The 14,057-nt window shown below is 42.5% G+C and overlaps 1 protein-coding gene across 1 annotated transcript; it reads right to left on the reverse strand.

Moving 5' to 3' along the window:
• Positions 1 to 495: 495 nt before the first annotated feature.
• Positions 496 to 13,485, reverse strand: LOC129853863 (NADPH oxidase activator 1-like). Its single transcript, XM_055920316.1, has 16 exons — positions 12,725 to 13,485; positions 11,984 to 12,164; positions 11,813 to 11,895; positions 11,402 to 11,510; positions 9,746 to 9,883; positions 9,401 to 9,508; positions 9,149 to 9,208; positions 8,494 to 8,531; positions 8,074 to 8,212; positions 6,954 to 7,025; positions 6,409 to 6,496; positions 6,077 to 6,189; positions 4,845 to 5,005; positions 4,510 to 4,615; positions 4,169 to 4,292; positions 496 to 4,051 (listed from the first exon to the last, which is right to left on the reverse strand). The coding sequence occupies exons 2-16, from the start codon at positions 12,155 to 12,157 to the stop codon at positions 3,906 to 3,908; spliced, it is 1,659 nt and encodes a 552-aa protein (XP_055776291.1). The 5' UTR covers positions 12,158 to 12,164; positions 12,725 to 13,485; the 3' UTR covers positions 496 to 3,905.
• Between the last annotated feature and the right edge of the window lie 572 nt (positions 13,486 to 14,057).

The following is a 14,057-nucleotide window of genomic DNA, read 5'->3' on the forward strand; positions in this document are numbered from 1 at the left end:
TGACTACCTCATGGTTGAGAGAATGCCAGAGTGTGCAAAGTTGTCATCAAGGCAAAGGGTGGCTCTTTTGAAGAATCTAAAATATATTTAGGTTTGTTAAACACTTTTTTGGTTACTACATGATTCCATATGTTTTATTTCATCGTTTTTATGTAATCAGTATTATTCTACAATGTAAAAAATAGTAAAAATAATGATGAGTAGGTGTGTCCAAACTTTCGACTGGTACTCTATATATATTCTTTGCTAAACAGGTGGCGCTCAAAACAGGTGGGCTCTGGGATGCAGACAAGGTCCTCTGCCCTTATACAGTACATTTAATTCAGACAGACTCCAGCTTTTATCTTTCTGCCAGTCCACAACCCTATTAAAAGAATATTACTTTTTGTTCAATGTGGGCACTAAGGTAAAGTAGGCCTAATAGAATTAGGGAATGGTATTAATTGCAAATTCATTATTTCAATAATACTTTTTTACAAAAAAGACCCATAGGGCTACAAGGTTTTTTTCTTTAACGCCATTCTTACAACTAGATTTTTGTTTAACACATTTACATAATCATAGAGGGAGTAACAACGATATTACAGTATATCAGTGATACATATTCAGTGACAGTGGTTGACAGTAAGTGGAAAAGGTGAACCACTTTTAAAGGTCTATACAACATTCCATAAGTACCTGTTTGACCAAATGCTAAGGCAACAAACCCACTCTCTCTATTCCCTCTGAGCTCATGGAAAATGTCAGTGGCTTTGACAGGCTGACCTTCATGTCTTTCATATCGTCACCTTCATGTCTCAAGCAAACACAATATATAATCCTCCATCAGACAACCACAGAAACACGTGAAGAGATGACATATAGTCTCAGGACTGACTCTGACGAAGGCCAATGACGGCCGTCATGGTCCCAACTCGAAATAGATAAATACAGTATCACGTTTTTGAGTGTGTGCAAGAGCTGCGCCTATTTCTTACACACGCCCTTTCGATTTTTTGGGTTGCACCTAATCTCATGTTGGTTGAGATCCTTCTAGTCCTCTGCATATAGCCTGCGTCTCAAATGGCACCCTATTCACTAAATAGTGCATTACTTTTGACCAGGACCTATAGGGGTCTCTTCCCAAGGGGGGGGGGGGGGGGGGGAAGAAAAAAACACATACACCTCAAATATACATTTACACACAGAAACTGCAAATCCTCCATATAATTCATCTCATAGGCCTAATAGTACTGTTGAGCTCTTTTTACTTGTAAACATTATAGCTGGGTCACCCCGTCCTGTCCCTAGGGGTCCACCACCCTGCAGTGCACCAACTCAACACACCCCACTCAGCTTGAGGATCTTAGTGAAACATTTATTTATTGGTTTTGGGTGTGTTAGGCCAAGGCCAGAGTGAAAAGCAACAGGACAGCAGACCCCCAGGGTCAGGACTGAGCAGCCCAGTAGTTAGGGATTGGCAAAATAGGTATCTCCCCTGACACGGGCATGTTTTCAATACAGACTCCTTTACCTGTACTGTATTCCATATAAGGCATCCAGACCTTATGAAAGTTGTCCAGTATACCCATAATCTTGTAATAAATCAAATTTAGTGATACATAAACTTGACATTTCTGCCATCCATTGTGACATTGTTGGAGGATAACCAACCTTTTCTGAGCTGCTATAAATGCTTGGTTACACAGTTTTTTCAGACAACGGTCTCCAGTATCAACATTGCCAAGCAAACAGAAACAGGGAGAAGGGAGAATCTGTAGACATGCTGAGATAAGAGAACATACTCTTTGCCCGAATTCAGCCAGGCTACACAAGACCATAACATATACAAACATGTCCTATTTTGTGTTTTAAACCTCCAGCAGAGGAATAACATTTATTTTTTCCCCCAGTTTCACTGGCATACAGTACGTTCTATTGATGGTTTTAAACTACAGTAATTTATGTCTGAGATGATATGAACATGACTGGGCATTCAAACATATCTGTATTCATTCATCATCATCAATAGCTTATACCAGGTTTTCCTCACATTTTTGTTTTACATGTCCGAAAAATGTCCGAAAAATGCCCAAAAAACTATTTTTTGTTGTCCCACAGATTATTTTAAAGGGGCCGCTTTCTGCTTCGTATGCGTTAACCTACCTATTGTATTAAAAACACATATTTATTCACACTCAGAATTCGCTGTTTCAATTTAGGTAGCCTACCTCTCCTAGTTGGGCGTGAGCGTTCAAGTGCGCCTAGTAGGTGTGGTCTCGTTAAAATAGAGTAGGCTGCATACATGGGCGGAGAATCACCTGGTAGTTAACTTAAATATTAAATTAATTTAAATATGATTAGACTGTAGTTTACTACAGTGTCTGTAAGTAAATAGGCTTTTGATAATGGAAGGAAGTGGAGGGCGCTCAACCAACGTGAGTCAAAGTGCAATATTTCTTTTGAATCATTGAGGATAAAAGAAAAGGCACACAACACGCGCATAGGTTAGACTACTATGTTAAGCGAGCGTTGAACCTTTCTTTTCATTTTCAATAAGTATTGATTATCCATTTATTTGTCTCTGCCTTGTAAAAGGTAGACTGTATCCTATAGGCCTATGCAAAACGTAGGAAGGGTCGCTGTCGTCATTCTTGCTGCTTCAAATTCAGTAGCCATACCTGCGAGATCAGGTGCGAGCGTGGTCTCAATTAAATAGAGTAGACTATAGCCTATGCATGGGCGGAGAAGCACGGGGCAGTTATCTTTCCAAGGAAATGTACTTCCTAAATACTTTACTACGTTGCCTAGAAATAGATCACCCATATTTCTCCTTTGAAAATCTTCCCACTCCTAAAAGGTAGGCTTTACAAATAGCTCAAGAGAAAGTGCAAGTCTCTCCTACTCTGCTCTCTTCAAACTACATTTAGCATACTGGCTGCCCAGTAATACAGATAGCCTAATATTATGGCCATGTGCTGAATCTTTGGTAATTTAAACTATTTCTTAAGTTATTTTTGCGCATTTGATATTGCCTAAAGGGCACAACATTTCTGGGACCATAGCTGGCAAGTGAGCTGTGTCACATACGCCTAAAATAACATTGAGGGACTGCAGTTGGGTTTGGGACAAGGTCTTGCAGAAGCAGGTGGGAGTCAGACAGAAAGCCAGCGTAGTGGGCGGGGTGCAGGTGGAGTGCGGTATGAAAAGCTGCAGATTAAGAAATCGGTCTCACTGTGCACCATGACAGTGAAGCCTGGAATGTTAGAGCTGTTTATTACTGTGTCAGTGTGAAAAGTAGGGAATTAGGGAAACTGACAAATCAATAAAGTTACATTGCTATACTGACTAATAGAAACTCACATTGCACTGAAAAAACATCAGAATATCAATTTTCAATCATTTGGCTGATGGTTTCATCATTTGATTGAGGTCTAGTGTGATTAAGTAAAAAATAATAGCTAACATTAGCCAACCTTTGGCCAACTCTCTCTTTCTAACGGTACTTCAACTGGCGAAAGCTAGGCAAGTTCACTTTCCTTCTGTTGAAACAGAACAAAACGAAGGCTAAAAAACATTTCCATACAAACAATTGCTGTTAGATAGTAATAATAGCCACCTCATATCGCTATCTGACAGATAGCTAGATGCTAGAGCTGACCTGGATGTGGTAGCTACAGTACTAGCTAACATACACACTGAACTATGCTCATCCCTCCCGTGCCGGTCCAGCCAGCCTCCCAGAAGCTTTGCCTTCAGTCAGCCTGTCAGCCCGCTCTGTGGTATCCAAGCGGTCCTAAATCAAGCTGGCTGAACACTCCAAACAGCCTACCCGACCACTCGGAGGCATGGTCCTAAAGCACACCATTGCCACTTTTTGTATCACATTGCAAAGAAAAAACTGGGGGGGGGGTAAAAATGTAATTTCAGAATGTGGGGGGTACATGACCCCCCCCGTCCCCAGTGAAAGTTGCACCCCTGGTTGTGGGGGTCTCTTCTTCCCGGTAGGCAAAACAGCTGGGGAAGATGCCAATGTAACCAGCACAGTGTCCCTCCAACCACTCCTCATTGACTGGTAGACAGATGGGGGGGGGGGGGGGGGGATAGAATAATTTGTCAGAACAGGAGGTTACGTACTTACTGTGTACTTAAAAAGCACAAAACTTCATAATTTCTAATGCTCCATTACCTTCACTGAGAATGTCAATAGAGTCTCCCTCACTGAACTCCAAGTCCTCTGGGCCGTCTGCTGCATAGTCATACAGTGCCACCATCTGGTAGAGAATGGTACGGTTGTCCAGGCGGTCCTCAGTCTGACACAGCGAGAGCAGAGGAACATACGGGTTATTTTTTACTCAGAAATTAGCCACACAGTCCATTGATGAATTTAAATTCAAAATGGCCCTGTGCTACATACAGTATATTGTACTATTGATTATTCCAGAGGCATACACTATAGGTCTTTGTCCAAAATGGCACCCTATTCCCTATATACTGCAAAACTTTTTTCCTGAGCCCTGTGGATCTCACCTGGCACCACAGTGTGGTTCTGCCTGCCTCTGCCACCTCCAGCAGGGCCCTGAGCCCCTCCTCCCCATCCAGAGGCTTCAACACCTGGGAGCCATGCTGCCTGTGTCTGGGGGGAGAGGAGAGAAGGAGAGGAAGAGGAGTAGAGGAGGAGGAAGGAGGGCAGAGGGAATGGGAGAAAGGAAGAGAGGGGGAGAGAGTGGCAGAGAGGGAGAGGAAGAGAGAGGGGGGGGGGATAAAGTGGGCACACATGAGGGTGAGTGGTTATATTTTTAGTGCGGTAGCAGCACTTGTTAAAATTCAAGGTGACAGAAATGGGTTGGCAGGTCTGCAGTTACCTGAGGCGCAAGTGTGAGGCTGGCTGCCCCAATTTGTGAGCAATTCTCTCCTGTAGTTCATCGTACGGTGTGCCTAAAGGGACACTCAGAGCCACGGTGTATCTGTAATGCACCTTTACCACCACAGACCCAGCCTCTGCTCCCTGGGGTGAAGTGGGATCCTGTGAGAAAACATGTGAATTGTATGGCACGGGAAGTATCTGCACAAAAAAAAACTCAAACAAATTCTACAAAAAGTACTTTCTACATGATTGTATAGGAAACAAACATGAGTGAATGATCATAAGGAAGCTTTCAGATTTTTTTTAATCTCCTAACTGTATAACTGGATTGGCAGTTTTTGCCTGGACAGAAATGGAGAGAAGTCTAGTCTAGTCTAGAACACTCTCACTAAAACCTCTCTTTCCCCTAGTCAGCCAGTCAGGCATCTTATGGGAAAGTATAGCAGCCTTCACACGAGAAGTCCATTACATTTTGGCACAGGCATCAGGGAGATTATAAGAGGTAATTTCTTCTTCTGAAAGAAATTCAGGTCACTGACATGCTGAGGCACAAAATAACATATTTTTTTTATCTGACATCTCCCTCCCCTAGGCATTCTATGGACTTAATCAGGGCACATCATCAGTATTCTACCTCATTACACCACTACAACGCTTTATGAGTCGTAAAAGGATTTTCTATTTATCCACAACCATCAGAATACTGTATATGTAAACCCAGCTGGAAGGATGTATAGTATAACATAGTTTGTGGGTGTCAAGTGATTACTCCTGTACACCTGCACATTGAATAAGGTGCTGGCACTGACCTGTATATACTTGCATTCTCATGCTTCTTTAACTCACATTGTAGTTGTTGTGCGTTTGAAAAAATATATTTCTGTAATGATCTATATTATGATTATCATCACTGCTTTGTTGGGAAATAGCTTTCAAGGTAAGAATGTCCCTGTACTGTTTTACACCTTTTGTTTCCTGTGCAAATCAACTTTGAAACCTTGACCCTTCTTTGAATCACGTTGGTACACATTCTAGTTTCCCTGTGAGACACGTACATATCCTACAGTACAACTTGAGGACAGATCGACTAAATATTTGCACCTGCTACCTTTAGAGGAATAAATTGCATGATCATAATCTTAATTTTATCTTTAAATGTATTATTTCGCTGGTGATTAACAGTTACAAACTCAAGATACAAACACTGATTAAGTCAGGCCCTTTACTCACCAGTTCAGTGGGGCTGTCTACTGTGGATGTGTACATGCGTAGCGGGGTGGAGCTATTTGGTGAGTGGGTGGCAGAGGCATAGGATGGTGGTGGTGCCTGTCTAACTGGGCTCTCTGCAGATGAATTACAGTACAACATTAAAACACTCAGTGAAGAGGTTTTCAAAATTATCAAATTTATACCGGTAGTACTGTACATGGGCATGCCAGAATGACGACTGTTATAATTAAATTAACAACAAAAGGTGCTTTAGTTTAGATGGATGCTGGCCTGGCCTGGCTCCATCCCCTTGTCCTGTCCTCTGCCAGAGGGGTTAAATGAGTTGAGCCTACCCTGAAGAGATGCAATGGGGCTGGGCTGGTTCTGTGGGCGAGTGGGCGGCCTGAGGCCCGGTGGGAGGGGGATCCCACTGGGAATACTCTGTGGAGGACACATCAGGACAGGGTAGTCAAGGTAACAGATCTCTCTCTGTGCTTTCCATTACAGCAGTGAACTATCCAGAGAGGCTAATAATTGCTATCCCTTTTATGACACCTCTCTCCCTCATCGTTAAAGTCCAAGGGAATTCAACAAGCCTGTCTGTCCTCTACATCTCAAAGTGTTAAGCAGGTGCAACTTTAGTGCATTGTGATACAGCAACTTTTCCCCCGACACATCACTTTTTCCCCACTAAGTCCGGGGGGGGGGGCTGGGGGGGGGGTTGGGTACAGTGAAGAAAAAGCTCTGTTCAGCATTACTCTAAAACTGAAAATCGAGAGATTAAATAGCCCCGATTTTAAAAAGTGTAAATGAAGCCGCTCCTAAACGTAGTGGCACATTCAGTTCACCTCCACAACAGACATTGTCTTTGTAAAATAACAGAAACAAAAAGTCTTACTTTATAATTTCTCCTGCCTTTGGACTTGTTGACATCCACGGGGTCTAGCAGTGTCGTGGGGACAAGTCCTTTCTGAAGGAGGAAAGACATTCCAAATGAAAGATGAGCGGAAATCAAATGTTGAAGGCATAGATACACAATCACACAGAAAGAAGACAGGCCACAATACAAGGAGTAGGTGCACTGGCGTAGTGGAAACCCCCGCAGTCACTGTAGTGTCTAATTTATTTGTAAATGTTTTCATAAATCATTTTGACAGTAACCCTCCTTTTCCATTTCCACACGTAGCAAGCCAAGTGTTTGTGTTATCCCGTCTAGATGGTAGTAGGGGAGGCAGACAGACAATATAGTTGTCATGCGTCTGATTAGCCTATTTCTCGGCCCGCCTTGGCCTTCTCACCTGATTGGCCACCAGATATCAAAAAAGTTAAGTGAATCAGGTCGGACTCGGGTGGCGAGTGAGTGCGTTGTTCAAGATGGATAAACAAAAAGGCAAGATAGACCAAGTGGTGCACAAAAACGCTGTAAAAAAATCAGTCTTGTGCCAAATTACTGAAGATAAGCTTCAGCAAAGCTACCACCTCGTCCTCGAATTACGAAACACCATCGCAGGTGGAAGCTAGTAGGCCTAGTTATGCAGCAGCTAGCACTAGCAGCCTCCCAGTCCCGACAGAGCCCTCACTGCCCTGGCCCGGCAATGACAGTGGCCTTGTTCCTCCTCTTCTTCCTCCCCTCAAGAATAGTGACAGTTCCTCTAGTGATAGTCCCTCCTTCTCCTCCTCTCCCAGAAAACCAAGCTGATGACTGCCAGAGACCCAGCGGCGCTCATGAGAGAAACCTCCATTCTGTGAACACTGGTAAGCCTACGAGTGATGGAACGGATAGCCCCGACAGCATGGAGTCCCAAGTTCCAATGTGTAATATAAATAGTCTACCAGTTAAATACTGTGTACAGCTATAGATAGGCTAGTAGGCTATCAATTGCCAGACAGCTCTTGTGGGCAGCAGAGCCTCGTATGGAATGTGGACGTATTGCATTGTTCTTATGTGCTTTGTAATTCAAGCGTCATTGTTAGCTTCTACTATGGAGTAGCGGCCACTAGTTACAGGGGTCTTTCACCTGTCCATCATGTATGACCGTGGCCAGTCCATCTCTTTCCATATCACTGAAGACAAACACCATGGCTCCTCCTGGCACCGTCAGCTGACCAGGGCCCCCGGATATGTAGGGGGTACGCAGACGCATGTAGCGAGAATCCCTATGGGGAGGCAGATACACCATTAGAAGTAAAGGGTAAACATGCACACTACCATGCTTTTCTCACTTGTAGTGCAGAGAGTGAAAAACCTAAAATAAACACACCCAATTTTACTTTTGGACACCATGTCACTCAATCCACCATATTAACTATGAACATCTTCTTTTGGATTCAAATATCAGCTCTGAGCTTTTCCTATGATGTCCCTGATCATTGTTTCTGCTCCAATGACATTAATTTTGGGAACATAATTAAATGTCTGCGTGAATAATGTAACTTACTCCACTCTATCCACCTTGGGCTCGTAGTATCCAGGTTTCTGTTCCAGAGGACAGAGTCACAGTCAGAGGGAGAGGCAGAAGACATGGGCTTTGGGCTGTGTCCCAAATGGTACCCTATTCCCATTACAGTGCACTACTTTGGGTGTGTGTGGGGGGGGGGGGGGGGGGGGGGGGCACCCTGTATGTCTCAATGTAATCAAGGTATGAAATGATTGTTATTTTCAAATACAATCTCTTTTTGGGATTAGTTGTGGTCAATTTGCAATGTACACATTATTATTATTATTTTCTGGGTGGGGGGCAGAAAATAATAATAATAATGTGTACATTGCAAATTGACCACAACTAATCCCAAAAACAGATTGTATTTGAAAATAACAATCATTTCATACCTTGATTACATTGAGACATACAGTGTGTCTATTTTTTTTATTTGTGGGAATACTTGGGAACAGATTTCCTAAAATAAAGTCAAATTCTGCTGAGCTACTGGTAATTTTACAGTAATTTGTTACCCAAAACTGTATTTTTTCAAATATTTGAGGGGATAAAAAAAAAACGCCTGTTGCCGACCCCTGAAGTAGTGTGTCATTTGGGACGCACACAAGGTTCTGTGTAATTCCAATGCTATTCTAACAGCATTATTCAGCCTTACCTGAACCCTGAGAGGTTCAAATCCACCAAAGTCATCATTGGGAATCATAGAGGAAATGACCTGAAAGCACAGGAAAGGCCAATCTGTGATTAAATCTGATTCAATTGACACGCGCACGCACACACACACACACACACACACACACACACACACACACACACACACACACACACACACACACACACACACACACACACACACACACACACACACACAGAGAGAGAGACAGAGGGTGGTGTGGATTTACTGTACCTTTGGTTTGCCCAGGAAGTCTCTCTCTCCCAGCTGTTCTACGTCCTGTTTCCTGGGGCGGAACACCTGCCCCTCTGGCACCAGGAGGACAGGCAGCACCTCTCCCCTCTGGGGATGGACACACACGCACGCGCACATACAAAGAGAGAGAGTAACTCAGCACAAAGAGCAATGTAGCCATGTAGGACAGGGCACCACACACCATCATGCCAATGTCAAAAGATTATGTGGGGATATAGCCAGGACTCTTTCCTGGCCATGTGACTTGATCATTGAGAAAAAACCTCTGGTCCTATGTGGGGAGATTCCGATGTCTTAAGTGAATGTTTCTGATAGTGTACTTACAGAGATCATGTCTAAAGCCACCTCCATGTTCCCTCCTCTCCCCCCTCTTCCTTTCTCCTGGGAGGCTGAGATCAGGATGTCCCGGGCTTTGTCCAACTGGTCCAGTCTAGAGTGGACAGCTGCTGTGTTATACAAGACCTGGACAACCATAGAGAAACTGTCACCTTATTCCTTATATAGTGCACCAGATTCCCTATCTAATGCACTACTTTTAACCAGAGCCCTACGTGCACTGGTCAAAAGTAATGCAGTATAGGAATACGGTGCCATAATAACAAAATCAAATCAAACTTTATTTGTCACAACACAGCAAGCCCTTAAGTATGCATTTCATGGTAAGGTTGTATTCGGCGCATGTGACAAATATAGTTTGATTTGATTTTGTTTTACACTCTCCATATGCTCACACAGACAAGTAATACTCAACAGCAGCCTATGAGAGCGCTAAATTATGCTGCAATTGAAAACTTTGGTGACGCCTCATCTCTTAACAAAAATATATAGATTTGTCTGGGTGCTACAGCCAATACGTAGTTCAACTTGAATCAATAAAGGTCTCACAAATGTGGTTAATAAACCAAAAATAATAAACATTTGTTCTAGCTGATAGATTTGGGGAAATACATTCCTATGTCAAGAATGACTTCGCCTGACAGACAGACACATAGTTGGTAGCCCAGATTGAGACAAACACAGCCACAGGTGTACATGGGGTAGGAATGTGTAATATGTCTTATCTTCATTATGAGAGGTATTTAATATTGTGTAACCTCAGAAACTTCCCCCCCTTCCTTCAATGAGGCTTTTTCAAAGATCCCTACCAGGTGGTGTATCTGGCTTCTGAACTGCACAATGAAAGTGTTGACATATTGGAACTGGGGATTATTCTCAGTCATGAATTTCTCCCTGTACACCCCAAATGGCACCCTATTTCCTATATAGTGCACTTCTTTTGACAAGAGCCCTATCACATGACCATAATTTGTGCCCTTTAAAGAGAACAGGGTGGCATTTGGGATGCAAACTTTATTTAAATATCTGACACCATTATATCTGACACTATATACATTTGGATTGTCATAGATCCATTTACAATCGTGTTTAATCATACTTTACTCCACTACTGGTACCTGGTGCACACATATAAGGTAAATACGACACCTACACAGAGATCCTATTAGATTAGAGTTCTAATACAGTATGTCATTCTATGTACATCTATAAGACTGTGGTGTAAGTCTACACCTATAAGTTACAAGTCCACCTATATGATCACGGTGTTGGTATGATACAAGTCCACCTATATGATCACGGTGTTGGTATGATACAAGTCCACCTATAGGATCACAGTGTTGGTATGATACAAGTCCACCTATAGGATCACGATGTTGGTACGATACAAGTCCACCTATAGGATCACGGTGTTGGTACAATACAAGTCCACCTATAGGATCACGGTGTTGGTACGATACAAGTCCACCTATAGGATCACGGTGTTGGTACGATACAAGTCCACCTATAGGATCACGGTGTTGGTATGATACAAGTCCACCTATAGGATCACGGTGTTGGTATGATACAAGTCCACCTATAGGATCAAGGTGTTAGTATGATACAAGTGTATGCCTTTAAGAGCATGGTGTAAGTCTGTTGTACCTGCCAACTGTAGAGCTTGTAGCGTAGCCCCAGCTGTTTGTAATCAATGACCATGTTCCCTCTCATGTGTTTCAGAGCCGAGATACAGTCATTCAGAGCCTCCTCCAGCCTGCGCACACACACACACACACACACACACACACACACACACACACACACACACACACACACACACACACACACACACACACACACACACACACACACACACACAGCAGCAAGGAGATGTCGGATATAATGGTTATCAGCTAAATGTCTCTTGTAATCTAAAGAATGAATAAACAGTAATTTGCCTTCATAGGTTAACCAATGTCTAAAAACTGTACAGACTCAACCTGTTGTTTACTTTAATAAAAGACAGAACATCAGTAGACCGAAGAGGAACCATAATGTTGTACAGTGATCACTTACCTGCTAGCCATCATGAATGCTCCAGCTCTTTGGAAAAAGCCAACTGCAAGTCGCTCATCCTTTGCTATGGTCTGGTCTAGAGCCTTGGCAACACAGGGTGACATAAATATGACACACACGTGCACACCCATACACTCCAGATATTGATTAATCACTCTCCTCCAGACTGACCTGGATGGCAGGCTCCAGCTGCCCCAAGGCGAGGTGAGCAGAGGCCGTCAGAAACAGAGTCCGGGAGGTAGGTTCAGTGATCTGGTTGAGTTTAGACAGGGCTCCCTGCCAGTCTCTGGCATCCACTGCCTTTACCGCCTCATCCCACAACCGCAAAAACTCTGTGTACAACATCCTCCTCCTGTAATAGGAAGTTTTATATAAAGGACAAGTTATACCACAAACAAGTTAGGACAAGTGGGAAGCAGAAGAATTGTATACACTGCAATTTTAAAGAGAATCTGGTACATCCATTTTCACTTTTTTAAATGATTGATATAGAGCCATTGTAGTGTATATCACTTCTGTTGTTTTTCAAAACCCATACAGCCTAATTAACCAATAACCTTGACAAGTCTGAGTGCAATGAAGAAAATAACGAGATTACTCTGAGAATTTAAGAAATGTAATAACTGGACTAACTGGTGTGGTAGCCTATAAGAAGGGGGGGGGGGGGGGGGAATAACACAACAAATAAAATAATTAGCTGATCTTCATCATTAAACAAGAACAACCAGCTTTGTTCTCATACTCAGCAAACAGAGCAGGGAGATTTTGATTGGGTGACTTTTAAAGAGTATGCCAGTCTTTCACTTGTAATAATCAACCACATGCAAGCTAGAAGGACTTCCTTAAATATATCTTGCCTTTAAATATGTATTTAAATCATTGTTAAATATATATGAAAAAATGGTTACTTACAGGGTCTCCCTCTAACACTTAAAACATAAACAAGAAGAGAATCCTATGGTCAGTTATAGGTTTCTGGTAAAGTATTCCACCTGAGCACCTTGAGTCTCCCTCAGGATGGTAGTGAGAGCTGCATGCTTTGGTGACAGCAGTGAGTGAGCCACAACCCTGTTCTACAAGGAAGTCAGTCGCATTCCCCGGGGTGGGGAGTGGAGCAAGCAAACAGGGCATGGAATGCACCTGGGCTGTTTCTCAAATGGAACCCGATTCCCTAAATAGAGCACTACTCTCGACCAGGGTCCATAGGGCGAAAGTCAAAAGTAGTGTATTATATAGAGAATATAGGGTGCCATTTGGGACATACTCCAGGTATGTGACAATAGCAAGTAGACAATAGCTTCAATTACAAACTTTTACTGATTCACAAAGGGCGAGACTACAGTTGAAGGCACACACCCACTGAGGTTGACTTAGGTCATGGCTGATTCACACTTTTTATAACAAACTCATTATGAAACTAGGACGCATTCATTTACATTCTGGTAATTCAAATTGACCTTTGAAACTTGGGACTTTAAATGGATGTTCAAGAAGAGGAAGGAAAATATATTTGCCATTGAGTTTTTACCTGTCTACAAGAGGTGCTTTCTTTGAGCCCTCGCCTTTCCAATTGAATGATAGCTTGTAAAGCAGTTAAGCCAACTATGTTGTGATTGTATATAGACTTATTTTTCTACTGTATTATTGACTGTATGTTTGTTTTACTCCATGTGTAACTCTGTGTTGTTGTATGTGTCGCACTGCTTTGCTTTATCTTGGCCAGGTCGCAATTGTAAATGAGAACTTGTTCTCAACTTGCCTACCTGGTTAAATAAATAAATAAATAAATAAAGAACAGGTTCTGCTCCATCACTTTTTTTTTTCACCTTTATTTAACCAGGTAGGCCAGTTGAGAACAAGTTTTCATTTACAACTTCCACCTGGCCAAGATAAAGCAAAGCAGTGCGACACAAACAACAACAACAACACAGAGTTACACAAACAAACGTAGTCAATAACACAAAAGAAAAGAAAAATAGAAAAACCTATGTACAGTGTGTGCAAATGTAAAGGAGTAGGGAGGTAGGCAATACATAGGCGAAAATAATGACAATTTAGCATTAATACTAGAGTGATAGATGTGCAGATGATGATGGGGCGGCAGGGTAGCCTAGTGGTTAGAGCGTTGAGCTAGTAAACGAAAGGCTGCAAGTTCGAATCCCCGAGCTGACAAGGTACAAATCCTACGTAAAATGTTCCACTGTGAAGGTGTAAACTTGGCAGTAGAAAATCTTAACAGTATGTT

The sequence above is a fragment of the Salvelinus fontinalis genome, chromosome 4, assembly GCF_029448725.1.
Source record: "Salvelinus fontinalis isolate EN_2023a chromosome 4, ASM2944872v1, whole genome shotgun sequence".
NCBI classification, from domain to species: domain Eukaryota; kingdom Metazoa; phylum Chordata; class Actinopteri; order Salmoniformes; family Salmonidae; genus Salvelinus; species Salvelinus fontinalis.